This window comes from Mustela nigripes, chromosome 17 (genome assembly GCF_022355385.1).
Source record: "Mustela nigripes isolate SB6536 chromosome 17, MUSNIG.SB6536, whole genome shotgun sequence".
NCBI lineage: Eukaryota > Metazoa > Chordata > Mammalia > Carnivora > Mustelidae > Mustela > Mustela nigripes.
In genome coordinates this window covers 3,648,702-3,668,615 of record NC_081573.1, presented here as the reverse complement: position 1 = coordinate 3,668,615, position 19,914 = coordinate 3,648,702, and the positions used below count along the sequence as shown (strand labels likewise).

The 19,914-nt window shown below is 40.8% G+C and overlaps 1 protein-coding gene across 1 annotated transcript; it reads right to left on the bottom strand.

Annotated features, from left to right (window-relative positions):
* Positions 1-1,100: 1,100 nt before the first annotated feature.
* LOC132005859 (zinc finger protein 585A-like) lies at positions 1,101-18,755 on the bottom strand. Its single transcript, XM_059383369.1, is given in 11 exon segments — positions 1,101-1,256; positions 1,259-1,387; positions 1,471-1,553; positions 1,556-1,669; positions 1,733-2,086; positions 9,578-9,656; positions 9,658-10,256; positions 10,339-10,437; positions 11,934-12,026; positions 12,326-12,452; positions 18,705-18,755. Coding segments are annotated over 11 exon segments (1,884 nt in total).
* Between the last annotated feature and the right edge of the window lie 1,159 nt (positions 18,756-19,914).

Sequence of the window (19,914 nt, the reverse complement as noted above, 5' to 3'; positions counted from 1 at the left end):
AGGTATCCTGTCTGAAAATGCCCATCAGGTCAATTTGGGGGCGCCTGGGTGGCTCAGTGGATTAAAGACTGCCTTCCGCTCAGGTCATAATCCCGGGGTCCTGGGATCGAGCCCCACATCGGGCTCTCTGCTCAGCGGGGAGCCTGCTTCCTCCTCTCTCTTCTGCCTCTCTGCCTCCTTGTGATTTCTGTCTGTAAAATAAATAAATAAATCTTTAAAAAATATATACAGATTGGGGCGCCTGGGTGGCTCAGTGGGTTAAGCCGCTGCCTTCGGCTCAGGTCATGATCTCAGGGTCCTGGGATCGAGTCCCGCGTTGGGCTCTCTGCTCAGCGGAGAGCCTGCTTCCCTCTCTCTCTCTCTTTGCCTGCCTCTCCATCTACTTGTGATTTCTCTCTGTCAAATAAATAAATAAAATCTTTAAAAAATATGTACAGATCAAGTTGAAAAAGGTACATATAGCTCTCAAACATTCCTCATTTTCACAAGCCTTCTTGGGTGGAAACTTTAGTTTTTGTTAAAGGTATTCCACAATTAGTGCATTAACGGCATTTTTTTCTGTGATTTCATCTGCTAATGGATGAGGCAGAATGTACCACTGAAAACCCTGCCACATTCACTGCCTTCTAGCATGAACTGACACATCCAGGGTAAGGACTTTTCCACTGTCATATTTCTACTCAATATAAGCTCACTGATGATCTGTGGTGATCACTGATGACAGACAGGGTCTGTCTTCCAAAAAACAGCTTTCCTAGCCTCTGTATTCATAGGTTTTCTGTTTATGTATAACCATATAATCAGCTTGACATTATTGCTCAAGGCTTTTCCAAATTGAATGTACCAGTTTTTTCCTGTGTGTTTTTTGGGACATAAAATAAGATGTAATCAACCACTGAAGTGAAGGCATGACCACCTTCACTGCATTCATGACTTCTTTCCTGTACAGACTCTCCGTTATTTCCTGAGGGTGTACATCTGACAACTGGTTGTCCCACTGTGACTGCATTCCTATCTGTGAGGAGCCCACTGATGTTTGATGAAGTCTGAGGGGTCATAGAAGGCATCTGCACGGTCACTGTATTAACGGGGCTTTTCTCCTACATGAATTCACTAGTATTTAATAAGCTGTGACCCTCGATGGAAGAATATTTAACCTTCACTGAATTTACATATTTCTCTCTTGTGTGTATTCTCTCATGTTTAACAAGGCATGGCATGTGGGAGAAAGTTCTCCCACACTCATTGCATGCATATAGGGTCTCTCTCCTGTATGAGTTCTTGGATGGACAGTGAGCATTGTCTGTGTAGTGAAGGCTTTGCCACAGTTACTGCATTTAAAGGGTTTATCTCCCGTGTGAATTCTCTGATGTTTAGTGAGTCCTGACTTCTGTGAACAGATTTTTCACATTCGGTACGTACAAAAGGACTCTTTCCTTTATGAAATCGCTGATGTGCTATGAGACATGCCTTCTGGCTGAAGGCCTTATCACATCCAGTGCATCCATAGGGTTTCTCTCCAGTGTGAGTTTGCCGATGTATAAGGAGATTGTGCCTCTTCCACATTCACTACATATATAAGATTTCTCTCTTGTGTGGGTTTTCTGATGTAGAATGAGTTGTGATTTTTCCGGAGAAACCTTTCCCATTCTCATTGCATTGATGGGGCCTTTCTCCTCTTTCATTTATCTGATGTATAATGAGCTCTGCCTTTCTGCAGAAGGCTTTTCACGTTCAGTACATTCATAAGGTTTCTCTCCTGTATGAGTTCTCTGATGTTCAGTTAGCTTGAACTTTCTGGAGAATGCCTTCCCACATACACTGCATCCATGTGGTTTATTTCCTGTATGAGTCTTCTGGTGTTCAGTAAGCTGAAATTTCCTGAGGAAGGTTTTCCCACACTCACAGCACTCATAGGTTTTCTTTCCTTTGTGAGTTCGCTGATGTTCAGTGAGCTTGAACTTCTTGGAAAAGGTTCTCCCACATACACTACATGCATGGGGTTTCTTTTCTGTATGAATTCTCTTATGTTCTGTGAACTGAGACTTCTTGAAGAAGGCTTTCCCACATTCAGTACATTCATGGGCTTTCTCTATTTTGTGTATTTGAGGATGTTTAATGACTTGTGACTTAGTGCTGATCGGTCTTCTACTTTCGTGGACTTTAATTTCAGTATGAGTTTGCTTGCGATTAGCACAGAGAAGATCTCCCATCTCTGCTATACCCAGCAGGCTCTTTTATGTCACAGCTTCTACTTCGGTCGACTAAATCTAAGTGTGACTTCAAAGTTTTTCCATGTAAATAAAACCTTTCATGGTTTGGCCTGAAAGGAAAAAGATTTTTGCTCTGATAAACAATATTTCCACATATGTTCAGTTCATAACACTGTTCTGTCCTCTTTGGCACTTTTGGGTTTTATAAGTGCTGAGGCAGATGATCATCAGCTTTCTGAATTTCTAGGAAGGAGGAGAACAGTGAATCCTTCTGTGACCATGATATGGAATAAAACTCCAAAAGTATGTTGGGAGGGGGCACCTGGGTAGCACAGTTGGTTAAGTGTCCAGCTCTTGGTTTCAAGCCAGGCAGTGATCTCAGGGCTGTGAGATTAAGCCCCATGTGGGGCTCCATGCTAAGTGTGGAGTTTGCTTAAGACCCTCTCTCCCTGGGGTGCCTGGGTGGTTACGAGTCTGTTGATTTTGGCTCATGTCATGATCTCAGGGTTGTGAGATCAAGCCCTTCACCAGGCTCTGCGCTGAGCGGGGAGTCAGCTTTTCTGTCCCTCTCCTCCACTCCCCCTGTGCACACATGCTCTCTCTCTAAAATAAATTTATTTTTAAAAAAAGAAAAAGACTATCTCTCCTTCTGCCCCTGCTTCCCTACCCTTGCTCTCTTGTGTGCTCTTTACAATAAATAAATCTAATATATATATATATATATATATATATATATATATATGCCGTGGGATAGCTGGCTTTTAAGGGAAAACCTAAGATATCAACCTAAAAGAAATGCCAAGTATATCTATATCTATATCTGTATATTCCTTAGCTCTTAAAAAAAAAAATTGGGGGGATGCCTGGGTGGCTCAGTTGGTTAAGCATCCAACTCTTGATTTTGGCTCAGGTCATGATCTCAGAGTTGTGAGACTGAGCTCCATGTTGGGATCCACCCTGGACATGGAGCCTGCTTAAGATTCTATCCCTTACCCACCTCCCCTCTCTCTCCCTCTCTAAATAAATAAATAGAAATAGTAAAAAACAAAACAAAACAAAACCCTTTTAGATTTATAATTAAATACATGTAAGATAAAATTTACCATTTTAACCATTTTTAAGTGTACAGTTCTGTGTCATTAAGTAAATTCACGTTGTGGTGCAGCCGTCACTATTCATCTCTAGAACATTTTCATTTTCCCCAACTGAAAAACACTGTACTTGTTAAACACTAATTCCTTATTTGTTGGAAATGTTTAAAAACACAATAATATAAAACAAATCAAAAGATGACAGCTATCAGTGTAAAACGGTTAATTCACAATGAATCAAGATTTGTCTGCTTTATTAGTAGGGGATTGGAGACAGTAAAATACAAGGGAGTCACTGGCAGCATCAGATCAAAAAGCCTGAAGGGATACAGACAGACACAATTCACTCATTCAGTACATCCTTCTTCGCTGGCTACTACTATATACCAGGCATGGTGCTAGTGTTAGAGAAACACAAAAATACTCTTTATCATCACTGAAGTCATATTCTAGGGGTGGAAAGAGAAACAGAATAAACATGCAAGAGGGGCGCCTGGATGGCTCAGTGGGTTAAAGCCTCTGCCTTCAGCTCAGGTCATGATTCCAGGGTCCTGGGATGGAGCCCCGAATCGGGCTCTCTGCTCAGCAGGGAGTCTGCTTCCTCCTCCCTCTCTGCCTGCCTCTTTCCCTACTTGTGATTTCTGTCAAATAAATAAAATCTTAAAAAAAAAAAAAGGAATAAACACACAAAAACAATAAAGTAGGCAGCTGCAAATGTTTATGGCTTCCTTTGCTTCCTCAAGCAAAGGAAATGAAAATTCGAAGAAATCTAGATGTGTTTTGAAGAATGGCTGTAGATAAACATTTCTGTGTTTCCCACTAACTTCAGTCTCTTTTACTGTGTGTTAGGACTGCAGTTCATCAGCGAGGGTCACAATAGCACTCTTGGGGAGCTTTGCATAAAGACATGTCCAGGCCCTCAACCAATGCTAATAAAACCAGACTTTCCAAGGAAGCAACATTGGTAAGATTATATTGAAAATCCCTTCAATAAAAACCTGGCATTTAAGAAATAGCTTGACAGATACAGATGGAAAAGTGTGGTCTCTCCCCAACTTCGCTGTACAGTCACTTGATGAAGAAGTAAATGGATGACCGAGCTGTATTTTATTCTTGCACAAGGGGGAATGAAAAACAGGCCCTTGACTCAAGAGTGGAACTCTAGTTATCTCGACATCATAAAGATACAGTATCTTTAGGAGCAACTAGTTCACAAAGTATAATGGGAATTCAGCGAAGGAAGGGAATATTCTGTTTTTGTGTAGCATAGAAAGAAAAGTGAAAGAATCTGTTATTTGGAAGAACAAACAAAAAATGACATCCTTATCCCTGAGTTCTTATCTTTTTTTTTTTTTTTAAAGATTTTTATTTATTTGTCAGAGACGGAGAGAGAGTGAGCGAGCACAGGCAGACAGAGAGGCAGGCAGAGGCAGAGGGAGAAGCAGGCTCCCTGCCGAGCAAGGAGCCCGATGTGGGACTCCATCCCAGGACGCTGGGATCATGACCTGAACCGAAGGCAGCTGCTTAACCAACTGAGCCACCCAGGCGTCCCTCCTGAGTTCTTATCTTTTTTTTTTTTTTTAAAGATTTTATTTATTTATTTGACAGAGAGAAATCACAAGTAGATGGAGAGGCAGGCAGAGAGAGAGAGGAAAGCAGGCTCTCTGCTGAGCAGAGAGCCCGATGCGGGACTCGATCCCAGGACTCTGAGATCATGACCTGAGCCGAAGGCAGCGGCCCAACCCACTGAGCCACCCAGGCGCCCCCTGAGTTCTTATCTTAATTGATGTATCAGCAACTCTCAATACAATGTTTATGGCTTTGTCTTCTTTTTTTTTAAGATTTTTTTTTAATATTTTATTTTTGAGATCCTTTTTTTGGGAAGATTTTATTTGACAGAGACCACAAGTAGGCAGGCAGGCAAAGAAGGGGGGTGGGGGAAGCAGGCTCCCCGCTGAGCAGAGAACCGGATGTAGGGCTCGATCCCAGGACCCTGGAATCACGACCTGAGCCGAAGGCAGAGGCTTTAACCCACTGAGCCACCCAGGTGCCCCTATGACTTTGTCTTTAATGAAACACTTGTTTATCATGTTCTCTCTCCCTACCATTTTGTTACACACTCATCTGTTGATCCCTAATTGTCCAAAACTCTTGTTTTCTTTATCTGGATCGATTCCCCAGAAGATCTCATCTGATGCAGATTTCTATCTCCACATTTAACTTCTCCCTGAACTTCCCAGATACATCAGACTGTAGCAGAAAGCTCTGCTTGGACACTAACAAGCACATCTAACTTAGAATCTCCATTATAGAACTCCTGACTTCCCAGCCCGCATCAGGCTCTCACTCAGCAGGGAGCCTGCTTCCCTTCCTCTCTCTCTCTCTGCCTACTTGTGATCTCTGTCAAATAAATAAATAAAATCTTTAAAAAAAAAAAAAAAAAAGAGAGAGAGAGAGATCAAGCTCTGCATTGGGCTCCAAGCTCAGCAGGAAGTCTACCTGAAGATTCTCTCCCTCTGTCCCTCCCCGCTCTCTAAAGTAAATAAATAAATCTTTAAAAAAAAATCTTTTAAAAATTTTTAAAAATAAATAAAATAGATCTTTTTAAAAAATCCTTAATTCCTGTGTACCCATTATCCAGCATCACAACATGGCTTCATCTCATCAAGATTATTTTTGTGATCACTGGATTTTAAAGTAAACCAGTGATCCTTGAGTTTATATAATCTGATGCTCATTGTAGGACAAGTCTTGATGTCAAAATACCAAGAGCACCTGAATCCACTCAACGGTCCACAAGACCATCACCAGATAAGCCCTTTACAGGTATTTCTTCAATATGCCAGATCTCCTGAAGACTCACTGCTGGTTTTAGGGTTGTTACCTATTATGATAGGATGGGGAACTGAACTTAAAGGGGCCTGTACCATGTAGTGAGAAGAAATCATGGAAAACTTGATTCTTTTTAACATGGTCTTGACATGTTTTTGCACCAACTCCACACAAGGCAAAAAGAGATAAAGATACCATAACCAAAGTAGTCTTTTCTCATTGTTATACTTCCCTTGCACCCCAGGCAAGCTGTGGCTTGTAAGGAGGTTAAGTGATGGGGTCAGCAATATGATCAGGAGCTACCAATCTTACATCATAGTGAAATCTTACATCAAATAACAGATTACCAGTGAGTTTGTTAAGAGGTAGATCCTGTGAAAGGATCATGTAGATATTGATGCATCATGTATTCATAGATATTGATGATCATGTAGATATTGATGAAAGTTTAGGTTTAGAATTAAAATTTAACTTGAAGAGAGTTGGCTTTACTAACCCTCATTATAGGATAGCAGTTACTTCCTTGCAAATAGGGTTTGGCTGACAGTGGGCAAGGATGAGGAAAGATGAGTCACATGTTTCCCGCCTTTGAAGTGGGGAGGTTCTTCCTCTATGGAGATGCCTTTTTTTTTTTTTTAAAGTTGTATTTTTAAGTAATCTCCACACCCAGCATGGGACTCGAACTTATAACCCCAAGATCAGGTTGCTTGCTCCACTGACTGAACCAGTCAGGTGCCCTGAGGAGATCCCCTTTAATGTTTTGAACATGGCAAGGGAAGGGGGGGGGAGAACTTAACCCCTATAGGCACAGTGACTTTCTTGTTGGAAAGTGGTTTGGGGTGGGAGCTCATGAGGGTCAAGGTCAGTGAAAACTCATTCAAAAATATGCTTTTAGGGCGCCTGGGTGGCTCAGTGGGTTAAGCCGCTGCCTTCGGCTCGGGTCATGATCTCAGGGTCCTGGGATCGAGTCCCGCATCGGGCTCTCTGCTCAGCAGGGAGCCTGCTTCCCTCTCTCTCTCTGCCTGCCTCTCCGACTACTTGTGATTTCTCTCTGTCAAATAAATAAATAAAATATTAAAAAAAAAAAAACAAAAACAAAAATATGCTTTTACTGTTCATAGGTAAGAATCTTGTCTCTCAAAAGAGCAGTGCTCTTGTCAACTTCCCAGGCTTTACATTCAGGACAATGGAGTTTCCACTCATTCTTGAACAAATCCTTTGAAAATGCAGACAGTAGAACAGTAGCATTCATTTTGCTAACCATTACATCATACTGTAGGTGACATTTCACTATCACCCTTCAAACCCTCAAGACTTTCAAAACTCTGGGTTTGGGATAGGAAGTCTCTCAGTGTCCTTGGGATTATTCTTAGCCCTTCTTGTTTTGTTTTTCCCCTCTCATGCAGTTTTGTATTGCTTAATGTAGGACAATACCAGCTAATCTACATTGCTTATTGAAAACATGGAGATGGATGATTTGCCCCTCTTCACAAAGCCTGGTTTTGGCTATGTGACTTGTAAGTATAAAAGACCCCTGAGTAATCTCGTGCCTTGATTTCTCTGAAACTGAGATATTTCACACATACATGTTGGTGGCTTATGATTTGGAGACAGATGGTGTTCTGTGACTAAAAAAGGTCCCTGGAATCTGTGCCTGCATGTTACAGAACACCTTAACGTTTACCTGTGTTTTATTGTTTCTCAGGCTATATTGTAGGTTTTGTCTTTACCAGAGTCTCATGTTACTATAAGTCATGGAGTCATGTCCAATACATTGAACCACCTTAAACTGGGTGCCTGCTAGAGTTGCAATTTCCCCATGTTAATGTAAACCAATGTGCTTGAAAAGGAAACCTACTTTTGCAAAAATAAAACCAAGCTCATTGTATCTTAAGAGTTTAATCCCCATTTAAGAAAAATAATTTATGAGATTTTGTGGCCATATTCCAGAGAGGGATTCATAAAAACAGCTCTAAAGTTTCACATAAGCTCTTTGAGAGGGAAGCATACCTTGTACAGTATAGGGGAAATAGAAGCCTACTTTATTTGACTATCGGAACAAGTTACATTGTCCAATCAAGCAGTACCAGAACCAAAGCTAGTATTTAATTTCTGTCCTCTGATATCAGGGATAATCTTGGAAACTGTTAAGAATTCAAAAGGGTATAAAACTTGTGAATACTCTTTCTCTTCAAACCCTAAATATCTGATCGATTTAAAAGAAAAAAATTCTTTATTACAGATATTTCCACTGTATTTCATCCAACCCACGATACCTTTGATTGTGTGATACACCATTATTTTATGTACTGAATTCTCCATTTAAACCTGTCAAGTCACCAACTGTGTGTTGCATTCTAACTTCACTGTTAATTCTGTGGGGAAAGAAAATTCTATCTTGGAATCGATGAAAAAACATTTTACTCAAGGAACGTTCCAGGCCCATTTACGAATACCAGGAAATGGGTGACAGGAGATATTCAGTATGTTATTAAGATTTCTTGCTAAAATAATGAACCTTGTAGTTCAATTACAACTTATATAGCACTATAATGATATAAAGATTCAATACAGATTCTTCTATTGGCAAGTGTTGTGTACTCTGAAGTACGGGTACTAGGGAGTCACAATTGCTATGCTAACACATGCAATTCCCAATTATGAACAATCATTTTAATAATAAAAATAGAAGAAAACACATATTACATAGTTCTGATAAAATATTTGCTTTGTTTTCTGCAAGTATATTTATTTACATACTTAAAATTTGTCATAATGCTGCTTACTATGTTACAGCTACAGGAAATGACAACCCTCATAAAATGATAACCATAAAAGATGATACCTCAGATTCATTCAAGTATAGAATTTTTTCCTCAGTGTCAAGTCTCTGTTATCAGTGTAGCTGGATTTCATGCCAACAACATCCTCACCGTCAATTCAGACACACACAGATGTTCTCTCCTATTCATTCCCTCTGGCTACATTCAGTTGACATATATGGAGGAAGGTATTTTCTCCTGTTTGAAATTCTACCCAGTACCATTTTCTCTCTCTCTCTCTTTAAAATTTATTTGACAGAAAGGCAGTGAGAGAGGGAACACAAGCAGGGGAAGTGGGAGAGGGAGAAGCATGGCGCTTGATACGGGGCTCAATCCCAGGACCTCGGGATCATGACCTGAGCCAAAGGCAGACACTTAATGACTGAGCCTCCCAGGCTCCCCCCAGTACCATTCCCTTATAAGCAATGAGGTGTGAGTCTGGGGTTGGGGGAGTTATGTCCCCATCTGTAGTCTTAAGGTATGTAAACTCTGGTATAATCAGTTATTCACTTTCAATGACAGCTTCTGGATATTTACTTCATTCATGATTTCTCTCCCCTGTGAGTTTTCTGATGTAAAATGAGGCTGAATTTGTGGGAGAAAGTTTTCCAACACTGACTGCATTCATAAGGTTTCTCTCCTGTGTGAGTTCTCTGATGTATAGTAAGATGTGACTTCTGGGTGAAAGATTTCTGACATTTCACTGCATTCATGGGGTTGCTCTCCTGTATGTGTCTTCTGATGCAAAACAAGGCTAAACTTGATAGGAAATGTTTTCCCACATTCACTGCATCCATAGGGTTTCTCTCCTGTATGGATTCTCTGATGAATAATAAGGCTAAACTTGTGAGAGAAAGTTTTCCCACACTGGAGGCATTCATAAGGTTTCTCTCCCGAGTGAATTCTCTGATGAATAAGGAGATAGGATTTCCGGCTGAAGGCTTTGTGGCATTCACTGCATTCATAAGGCTTCTCTCCGGTGTGATACCTCTGATGAATACTGAAGTGTGACTTTTGGGTGAAAGCTTTCTGACACTGACTGCATTCATAATGTTTCTCACCCGTATGTGTTCTTTGGTGTAGGATGAGGCTAAACTTGATGGAGAACGTTTTTCCACATTCACTGCACCCGTAGGGTTTCTCTCCCGTATGTGTTCTCCAGTGAGTACTGAGGAGTGACTTTACACTAACGCCCTTCCCGCACTCACTGCAATGATAAGGTTTCTCTCCTGTGTGTGTTCTCTGATGTCTAATGAGCTCAGATATCTGGATGAAGGCTTTTCCACATTCATTGCATCCTTAAGGTTTTTCCCGTGTGAGCTTTTTTATGTAAAATGAGGCTAAACTTAAGGGGGAATGTTTTCCCACATTCATCACAGCCATAGGGTTTCTCTCCTGTGTGAGATCTCTGATGAATAATGAGCTGTGACTTGTTGCTGAAGCTTTTCTCACACTCACCACATCTGTAGGGCTTCTCTCCTGTATGAGTCCTTTGATGTGCAATGTGTTGTGACTTATCGCTGAAGCTTTTGACATATACAACATTCAAACCGTCTCTCTCCTGTGTGAGTTCTCTGATGTTTATTAAGGCATGACTTATCAGTAAAAGCTTTCCCACATTTATTGCATCCATACGTTTCTCTCCTGTATGGGTTCTCTGGTGTAAAATGAGATGGGATTTCCGACTGAAGGCTTTCTCATACCTGCTGCAACCATAGGGTTTCTCTCTGGTGTGTGTTCACTGATGCTTAATGAGGTTTGACTTCTGGGAAAAGGCTTTCCCACAGTCACAGCAGTTACCCTGTTTCTCTCCTGTTTGAGTTTTCCAGTGTTTAATAAGCTGTGGCTTATGGCTGAAAACCTTTAAGTGCTTATTATATTCATTGTATTTTTCTCCAGTATGAATTTTCTCATGCTTAGCATAAAGAAATATTTCATCATAGCCATCATATCCATTAAATTCAACTTCATTTCTTGCATAGCTTGTATTCTGAATAATGTACTCTATATTAGATTTCAAATGTTTCCCAAGTATGTCAAATGTACGGGATCTTTGTGCTAAAGGGACATCAAAGTATAGCCTCAGAGACAATATTTTTCTAAATGCATTATTTTTGTGGTGACTCTCCATAGTTCTAAGGTTGACTTGATTTTCTTGGTGCCTGTCTGTATGACAATCAACTTGCCAGGTGTCTTCTATAAAGGAGAGCCACAATGACCATGAACTAGAAGGAATGGGATTCCATAACAAAGGATGAAGAGTAAATGAGGCTGGGGATACAGTGAAAGTCTGAGATATTTCTAAGTGGCAAGAGGAAAAAAATGGAAGAAACTATAGAATGTGGAGATGAGGGACAATTTATGAATGCTGAGTGTGTTAGAAAAGAGAGCTATAACCATGGGGATGGATAGGAGAAGGCAGATAAACTGAGGATGCCAGGGAGAAAGATTAGGAGAACAAATTCCAAGATTAATAGAATGGGATTAGATTCATATACATAAAAAAGAAATGTATTTTATTTTTTTGAGAACTCCTTTTTTTTTTTTTCTTAAGTAGGCTCCATGCCCAACATGGGGCTTGAACTCACAGCCCTAAACACAATCTACCGAATGAGTCAGCCACGTACTCCCCGAAATGTGTTCTTTTAAAGATGAAACAAAAGAATCCCAATATGGAGAGATTAAAAAGTGGAATCAAGCAGAGCCTAGGTGGCTCAGTTGGTTAAGTGTCCGACTCTTGATCTCAGCACAAATCTTGATCTCAGGGTTGTGAATGGAAGCCCTGTGTTGGGTTCTACCCTGGGCATGGAGCCTACTATTTAAAAAAATTAAAAAAAAAAAAAGTAGAAACAGTATTAATATATGTGGGAACTTATGTCCCCCATGCTGTCACACTCAGAGCTTAGATGCCTCCCTGTTTCTGACCAAACAGGAGTTTACTTCTATTTATGCCACAGGGTTGGTTTTTCACTCACCTGGATGAGTCTGACTCTGGATTTCTTCCTCTGTTATCCATTGTGTTCCACGTTCCAACTGGTAGAATGCATCTGCTTTGGTAACTTGATACCCTACTCAAGGAAAATTATAGTGGATCCATGGAACCAAATACTTAGACAATAGTACCTCTGAAAAATGGGGAAAGTTATATTGAAGGGCCTGAACAATTGGATCTTAGCCAAATAAAGACCTTTAACTGGGAGTGAAAGAAAAGCACTCTGTTGGAGTTTAGTACCAAAAGGTACTAAAATCTATGATGTATGAAACTCAAGTTCAAAACAGTAAGGTACTTAAAAGGCTGCACACATTTCATCACTGAGAAAGGAAAGGCAATTGATTGCCTACATTACCCTGGGAAAGCTCTGCTTACCCACTGATACTAGGTTGCTATAATTTTCCAACATCACATCTTGATACAGGATTTTCTGAACACGGTCCAGTAGCTGCCACTCCTCCCACGTGAAAACCATAGCCACATCCTTGAATGACAGTGATCCCTGAAACAGAACATTCCTATTCATTCCTAAAGGGATTATCACTGGTTAATACTTGAAATATAATATAATTTTCCTATGGTCAGTCATTTGACTGCTTTCTGTATAATTAGTGTTGCATTATACTTTGAAGGAAAAACTAATTTTTTTAATTAAAATATCCTTTGTGCTTCTAATCATTCATTGTGTACATGTTCACTCTTTCACAAAAGAGAAACAGAACATCCTCAAATTTCACAATCCAGGAACCATCTACAATCTGTGTGAATGCACCTATAGTCAGACACTGGACTAAATACTCCTTTTTATATGATTCTCTCCTACCTTGAAGGAACATACTAGCTTGCAGAGAGAAGAATGTAAGTACATGAGAGTACATTTACATACATTTACATAGGGCAGGAAACAAACATATAGCATGTGGGCACCAGTGGGGAGGAGAAAAAACACAACAGCTGAACTTCAGAGAGGGAAATGGAATTCAAGAAAGAAGTAACTTGAATGATTGCACAATAAAAGCCATGAGCATTTAAAACACTGCAAATAGGTTTCTTCCGAAGTTGTGAAATCATGACTGAATTTAGAGCAGGTAGAGTGCACGAATAAGCACTCAAACATTTTTTCACTTACTATTTTTGTTACTTAAATGTTGATAGGGATAGACTTCCAAGGTACTGGGTTAAGTGTACTTAGTAAGTTATAGAAAAGTCCATAAACTATGACCTCAATTATGACTGTGAGTATTAGGTTCTGTGTGGTAAAGGGTTGACTTAGCAGGCCTGGGTTGCCCAAGCTCTGCACACTCCAAGGAAAGGCCTGTCTTCAGGAGAACCGGCCCTTGATTTGGTCCTGGAGATAACCTCTGAAGCACTGTAACATCCAGCCTGCTACAGGTGTTTTCACATTCCCGAGGCCTTGGGTGCTCTTCCAGTTTGAATTTTGGAGACTGAATAGCTGAGGTCAGTCATGTATGCTGAATGCCTGTGTTGACTGACTCCCAATAAAGCCCTGGACACCAAGGTGCATGTGAACTTCCCTGGATGGCAACACTTCCCACCTGTGTTGCCACCTTGTTACACACTTATCGCTGGGAGAATGAAATGCTATTCAAGCCACTCTGCTGGGTGAGGACAACTGGAAACATGCCTGGTCTCTCCTGACTCTACTCTGTGTCTTTTGCCTTTGTTGATTTTAATATGTATCTTTTCAGTATAATCATCTGTAACTGTAAAAGCTTTTTTTGAGTTCTTTTAGAGAATCATTGAAACTGAGGGTGGCCCAAGGATCCACAACACAAATATATACAAATTCATAGACGCGTATGTAAATGCTGACAGAGGAAGTCAAAAGGCTACACCTAAGTTTTTGTATAGTTTATCCTGAGGATGGTGAAAAGGATTAATGGGGAACTTAAGTGCTTAGCTCTAGAAACTTCTGTACTATTTGAAATTTCGACACAGAATACTTTAAGCTTTACTAATGCAATTGGAATATAAAATTTTTTAATTTGGGGGGAATTTTTTTAAAATAGAAGAAATGGATTATGAACTGAGATTATGAAGGAAATATTCTAAGACTTTGCTAATAGATGTAACTTGGAAGTGCTCACTAATATAAATTGGGGTTTCTCAACCTCAACCCTACTGATATTTTGGGCTGGATAACTTTCCACAGTGGAGGCCTGTATTGTGTGTTGTGGGATGTTTAGCAGCATCCCTGGCCTCTATTTACTAGAAGATACTGTTAGCAGTTCTGATAATAAAAAATACCTCTGGACCCTGTCGAATGTCCCCTGGGCAGATAAAAATCATCCGAATGGAAAACCACTGATTTAAAAAAATAACAATTTTGAGGGCTGTTGGTGGAAGAACAAATGATGATGGTCTTAGAATCCATCCCTTTTTCTTGATAATCTAGGTGTTATCCCCGGATAAAGTCAGAGCTCCAGGAGCCTGGGACTTGAGCTACACGGTTTTGAAACTCTAAAGCACTCTGATCACTGAGTTTGGCTTTGATATAACACCACGGGCTTTTCTGGGAATAAACCACTTTTTTGGTGGTTTGCTATAGAGGGAACTGAGCATTGAACAGTCTCACTAATAACCTACCAGAAACATTTCTTCCTACTTACATGATAGGAATGATCTACTTTTCTGAGGAGCTTTCTCCTTAAGGCAAATCGCCAACGAGTTTTTATTGACGGCCAGGTGGGAGATGATTGTTATTTCCCAAGGATGACCACAACAGTATGTCCCATTCCAAAACCTTCTGCAATGTGATCTTGTCACTCTCCCATCAAGAGGTGGAGCCTGTTCCCCTCCCCTTGAATCTAGTTTGTCTTAGGGACTTGCTTGTAACAAAAATGATGCAGTAGAATAATGTCTGAAGCTAAGGCAGAAAAGGCCTGTAATTTCAGTCTGGTTCTCTTAGAATCTAGCATCATGCTGTGAGAAGCCCAAGCCACAAAGGGAAGCCATGCATAAATACTCGTCAGGCGCCTCAGCTGTCTAGTTTTTGAGTCACGTCATCTTGGAAAACAGAAATAGGAAAAAAGAAGCCTTCAGATGATTCCATTCCCCAACCTTTGAGTCTTCCCAGCTGAGGTTTCAGACATGGTGAGGAGAAAAACTGTGCAAAAAGGATTAACACAGCAATGTGCATTGTCCACACCCTGCACAAGCCAAAGCAAGGTTTGGTGCTTACCTGTTGATAGGAACTAACCTCTAAGCCCTAGAAATAGCTTTACCTGAGAGCCTTGGGCTACACCAGATAATTCGTACTATCAGTGTGGCTTATGGTGGGAGACTTGGGGCATACCATGGCAGCTTTACTTCTGAAAGGGCTGGTGACTTAAATCAGCCATTCATATAGTCAGTGTTGCCTATGTCTCCAACCCAAATAAAAACCCTATAAACAAAGAGTTGAGTGAGCTTCCCTGATTAGCAATACTGAAAATGTGTTGTTACAAGTCACTGCTGGGAAAATCCAACACTGTTCACAATGACTCCACCCAGAAAGAATAAGTGAAAGTTTCTGCCTGGTATCTCCTGGATTGGGCCTTATGTACCTTTTTGCTTTTGCTTAATAAACTCTAATTGTGAGTGTAACAATGTTTCTGAGTACTCTTGAGGAGTTCTACCAAATCACTGAACCCGAGGGTGGTCTTGGGAACCCACGAATATGTAAGATACCACCTTAGGGCCCTGTCTTACTTCCTGACCCACTCAATCTCCATGAGAATGACAAAAAATAAATGCAGGGATACCTGGGCGGCTCAGTTGTTGTTTCTGCCTTCTGCTCGGGTCATGATCCCAGGGTCCTGGGATCGAGCCCCACATTGGGCTCCCTGGTCAGCAAGAAGTCTCTTGCCCTCTCCCACTTCCCCTGCTTGTGTTCCCTCTCACTGTGTCTGTCAAAAAAATTAATAAAATCTTTAAAAAAATAAAAATAAATGCATACCACCAACCTCAGGGTGATCTGATAGGCAGCAATAGGTAAGTGGGATGTGGAACAGTAAACACAAGTTTGTTGCTCAATTTTATTAACTATTTAGAACCTTGTGGGTTAGGGCACCTGGGTGGCTTAGTGGGTTAAGCCTCTGCCTTTGGCTCAGGTCATGGTCTCAGGGTCCTGGAGCCCCACACTGGACTCTCTGCTCAGCAGGGAGCCTGCTTCTCCCTCTCTGCCTACCTGTGATCTCTCTGTCAAATAAATAAAATCTTAAAAAAAAATCTTTTGGGTTATAATTTATGTTCTACTTAAAATAATTTGTATAAACATATGATTTACATATTCTCATTGCAATTTGGCTGTGAAGTTGATCCTTTGTTAATTTTTCCCCCTAAATTCTGACATCTCTCTATGCTGTATCTGGTATAAAGTAGTCCTCATAAATATTGAATAAATAGATTTTTTAAATATGTGTATTATTAAGCCTTCTCAAACCCACGTGAAGTCCTAGTAGAAAACAAATATACAAATAAACTCACTTGAGACATTTTCTGGAGTCCTTATATATACCATCAGAAAATCTAATATCTGCTCTGTTGTTGATTCTGGGCTCTATTCTGAATCTCTAGTTCAAGGTCTCTGGATAAGGATGCAGTGCTGATCTTCGTACCTTCACTTTTTTCCTCATAGAACTATTTTATCCCAGGAAGCCAGGACCTGGAGATTACAGAAATTGCATGAGTCTAACAGATTTTTATGAGTTGTTTGAGTCCTTATTTGTATGTCTATGTGTATTTTAGATACACACAAATGCATATATATATACATCTAAAATTATGTTTTCCTTAGGTGGTAGGTTAATATGATAGTTTAAGGAAAAAAGTAATGTGTATTACCTGATGACTTATTTTTCAATAAACATGATTATAAGAAGAAACAAAGCTGTCATTAAATTATGTAATTTTACCAAAACTGTACTCAAAACTAAATCTGCACTTAGAGAAAGACCATTACAAAGAAATAGGGGGGAAATGTCCAGTGAGAGAAATTTTTAAAAGCCTAAAAAATCCAGAGAAACAGGTATAAATACTGGGATACTGCTTGCTAACCTGTCTTGGGTATATACTGTGTGATCTTTAAGTGTATAAGCACTTAGCGCAGTTTATTTTTTGTTTTTGTTTAACAAAGGGAAAAGAGTCTCAGGGTGAGAAACTTGCTCAAGTTCACATGGTAAAGTGGCAGAATATGGATAAAAATCTTAGGTCTGCTCAAATCCAAACTCCATGTTTTTTTCTCTGAGTTAAACTTACCTGCAGGTGTTCTAACTGCTTACCTAGAAAACCTACTAGAATCAATTAGTAATTACATTAGAAATAAGAGTTCAGTAAAGAAAGGAAAGATTTTTTAAAATTAGCTTTTATATCTACCTGAAAATAGAAAATAAAATAACCTATTATTGGAGACCCTCAAAGACAAGAAAGGAAGCTGCCCCAAGCACTGAACTCCCTAGAAGCTACCCCATTCACTGACCACCCCCAAAGATCAATCACTGATCCCTCACTCCAAGTACATCCCAAACACCAACTTAAGCAAAGGACATCAAAAGCAGGCAACTAGGGGCACCTGGGTAGCTCAGTGGGTTAAGTGGGTCCTGGAATCAAGCACCAAGTTGGGCTCTCAACCCAAAAACTGCTTCTACCTCTCCCTTTGTGATCTAATTGTGCTCAAATCTCTTTAAAAAAAAAAAAAAAACCCACACACTAAACTATACCAAAAGATGTCTCAATCACTGAACCCCAGCTTCCAAACACCATGAATATTCCCACCATGGACACTGGCATTAGTAAAACCTTTCCAGGAACGTCCTGATAAGTGACATGTTCCAAGGATTCTTGTCACTGACCTCCAAGAATGCTCAAATTGCTGACATGCCCCTCAAGGCCCTCCTAAGTACTAATCTTCCCCATAATTCCTTTTCAGGCACTGACACCCTCAAAGACACCCACATTCCTGAGTTCCTTCATGAACACCCCAAACACTGACCTCCCATCATTCGTCCTCAATCAGTGACCTTACCTGAAAGATGCCCCTATCAATGACCTTTCCCAAGCGCATCCAAATCACTGACCCACTGTCTCGGTAATGCCACTATCTGATTTGCCTCCAAGACCGTCCCAGTCACTGAACTTTTCTACAAAGCAATTCCCCAAGCCCTAATATCTCCCTGGCCATCCCCAGGCCTGCACACCATTCTGACTGCCCTGCTCCCTCAATCACAGAATGCATCTCCCATCCCATAACGGCTTACTTCTTGCACAGACAACCCAAGCCTCCCCTATCGTTAACTCCAAATCTCCACAAACCTCACTCAACCTCATTCTGCTGCCAGAAGGCGAAACTGAGACCTCTTAATAGAGCCTTCGTGCAATAGTTGGGTGAGTGGAAAGAGCCACGGCCCATCAATTCAGCTATTGTTCCACCTCACAAAGTTAAGTTTAACGTCTGCGGGCCAAACCACCACCTCGGGGGCGTTCTACAGACAATGATTCCGATCCGCTTCCGGTCTTTTAGACAAAGACCTTGTGAAACAGATTATGGCGGCTCCCAGTTGGCCAATTCATAAGGGAGCCGCCATATTGGGAGACCGGTTATACAACTGGTTTTTCTGCCCGGGAGAACAGTACTAGTCCGCTTACGTCAGTTGTGAGCGACACAAAGGGCGGTGCGCATGCTCCCGTTTCTATGGATGCCGAAGGCGCGCCAAGGCCAACGGCGGGTTGCCTCTGCTTTGCCGGCGGTGCATACCAAGCAGCGAAATTTTACAGCAGGCGTGGCCATCTTGAAATAGGGGGACATGTCCGTACACGAAAGGGAGTCGTCCTTCAAGGAGTGGAAACCATTGGAGCAACCTTAGGGAGTGCTCATAGAGAACGGTATAGAGTTTCGAAGAGCCGATGTAGTACGACAAAGGCAGTAGGCACAGAGTAAACTAATTTAGTTTAAGGAAAAGTTGTCTTCTTGCTAGGCTTGGTGGTGGTGGTTAGGTGACATCTTTTTATTATATTCACATTGTGACCAACAAAGAATAACCAGATGCCAAAGAAGAAATAAGCCATTAAAGATGTTATCACCAGTCCTTACTCAAAACAAGGCATTACAAGAATGATAAGACCACAAGCTCCTGGTCAGTTCTAAAGAAAAATTGTTGGTGGAGGCCCACATTGGCAAATCAGGACCCCTCTCACTCTTGAGAGCTTTCCCTATATCTTTACTTAATAACACTTTTAATCATTTTACTCACGTTCCTTTGTGAGATTCATTCTTCGACCCTGTGAGACAAGAACTTCATTCTCCTGCTTCAGCGAGGCCCTTCAGTTGTATATCAGCAGGCCATATGCTTGGCAGATGACTGCTAATACACATCTTGGAGGGTAGAAGTAAAGGAAGTTTCCAAAGTTTTTAGAAGTTAAAGGAGACTTACAGGGTCCTGGAGGTTGGGATACTGTTGAGCTAAGTTTGCTCTTACCAACGTATTAACATTGAGGCAGTTGAGTTCCTGGAGGAAGGTCACTCTGCCTGTTTCAAGGACTTATCAATGGATGTAAGATTTAAGGAAATTTAATTTTTTTCTTTTGCCTTTGTGACCCATATCAAAAATTATTGATGGACCTAAATATTACCCTGGCTTTGAAGAGATCCAGAGTTGAAAGAGTTAAATTGTGTGGGGCTTCTTCTAACTTGCTTTTCTGTAACTGCTCTGCTGTGTCCTTGAATTATGCTTGTGGTTAACAAAGAAGAGAACTGTTTTGTCCTAGTTTCACAGCAGCCTGACCCCAGCAGTACCCGGACGGTAAGATATGGCTAACTGAAAAATGTAAACTGTGCAGAGCATACCAGGAACTGTAACTGTGTAAAGAGGTCACTGTGATCGTGGCTTTGTGACAAGCCTTTGTCTAAAAAATGCATAAAAACCATATGCTCCCCTTGATCAGGACTCTCAGCCTCTGCCTGATCT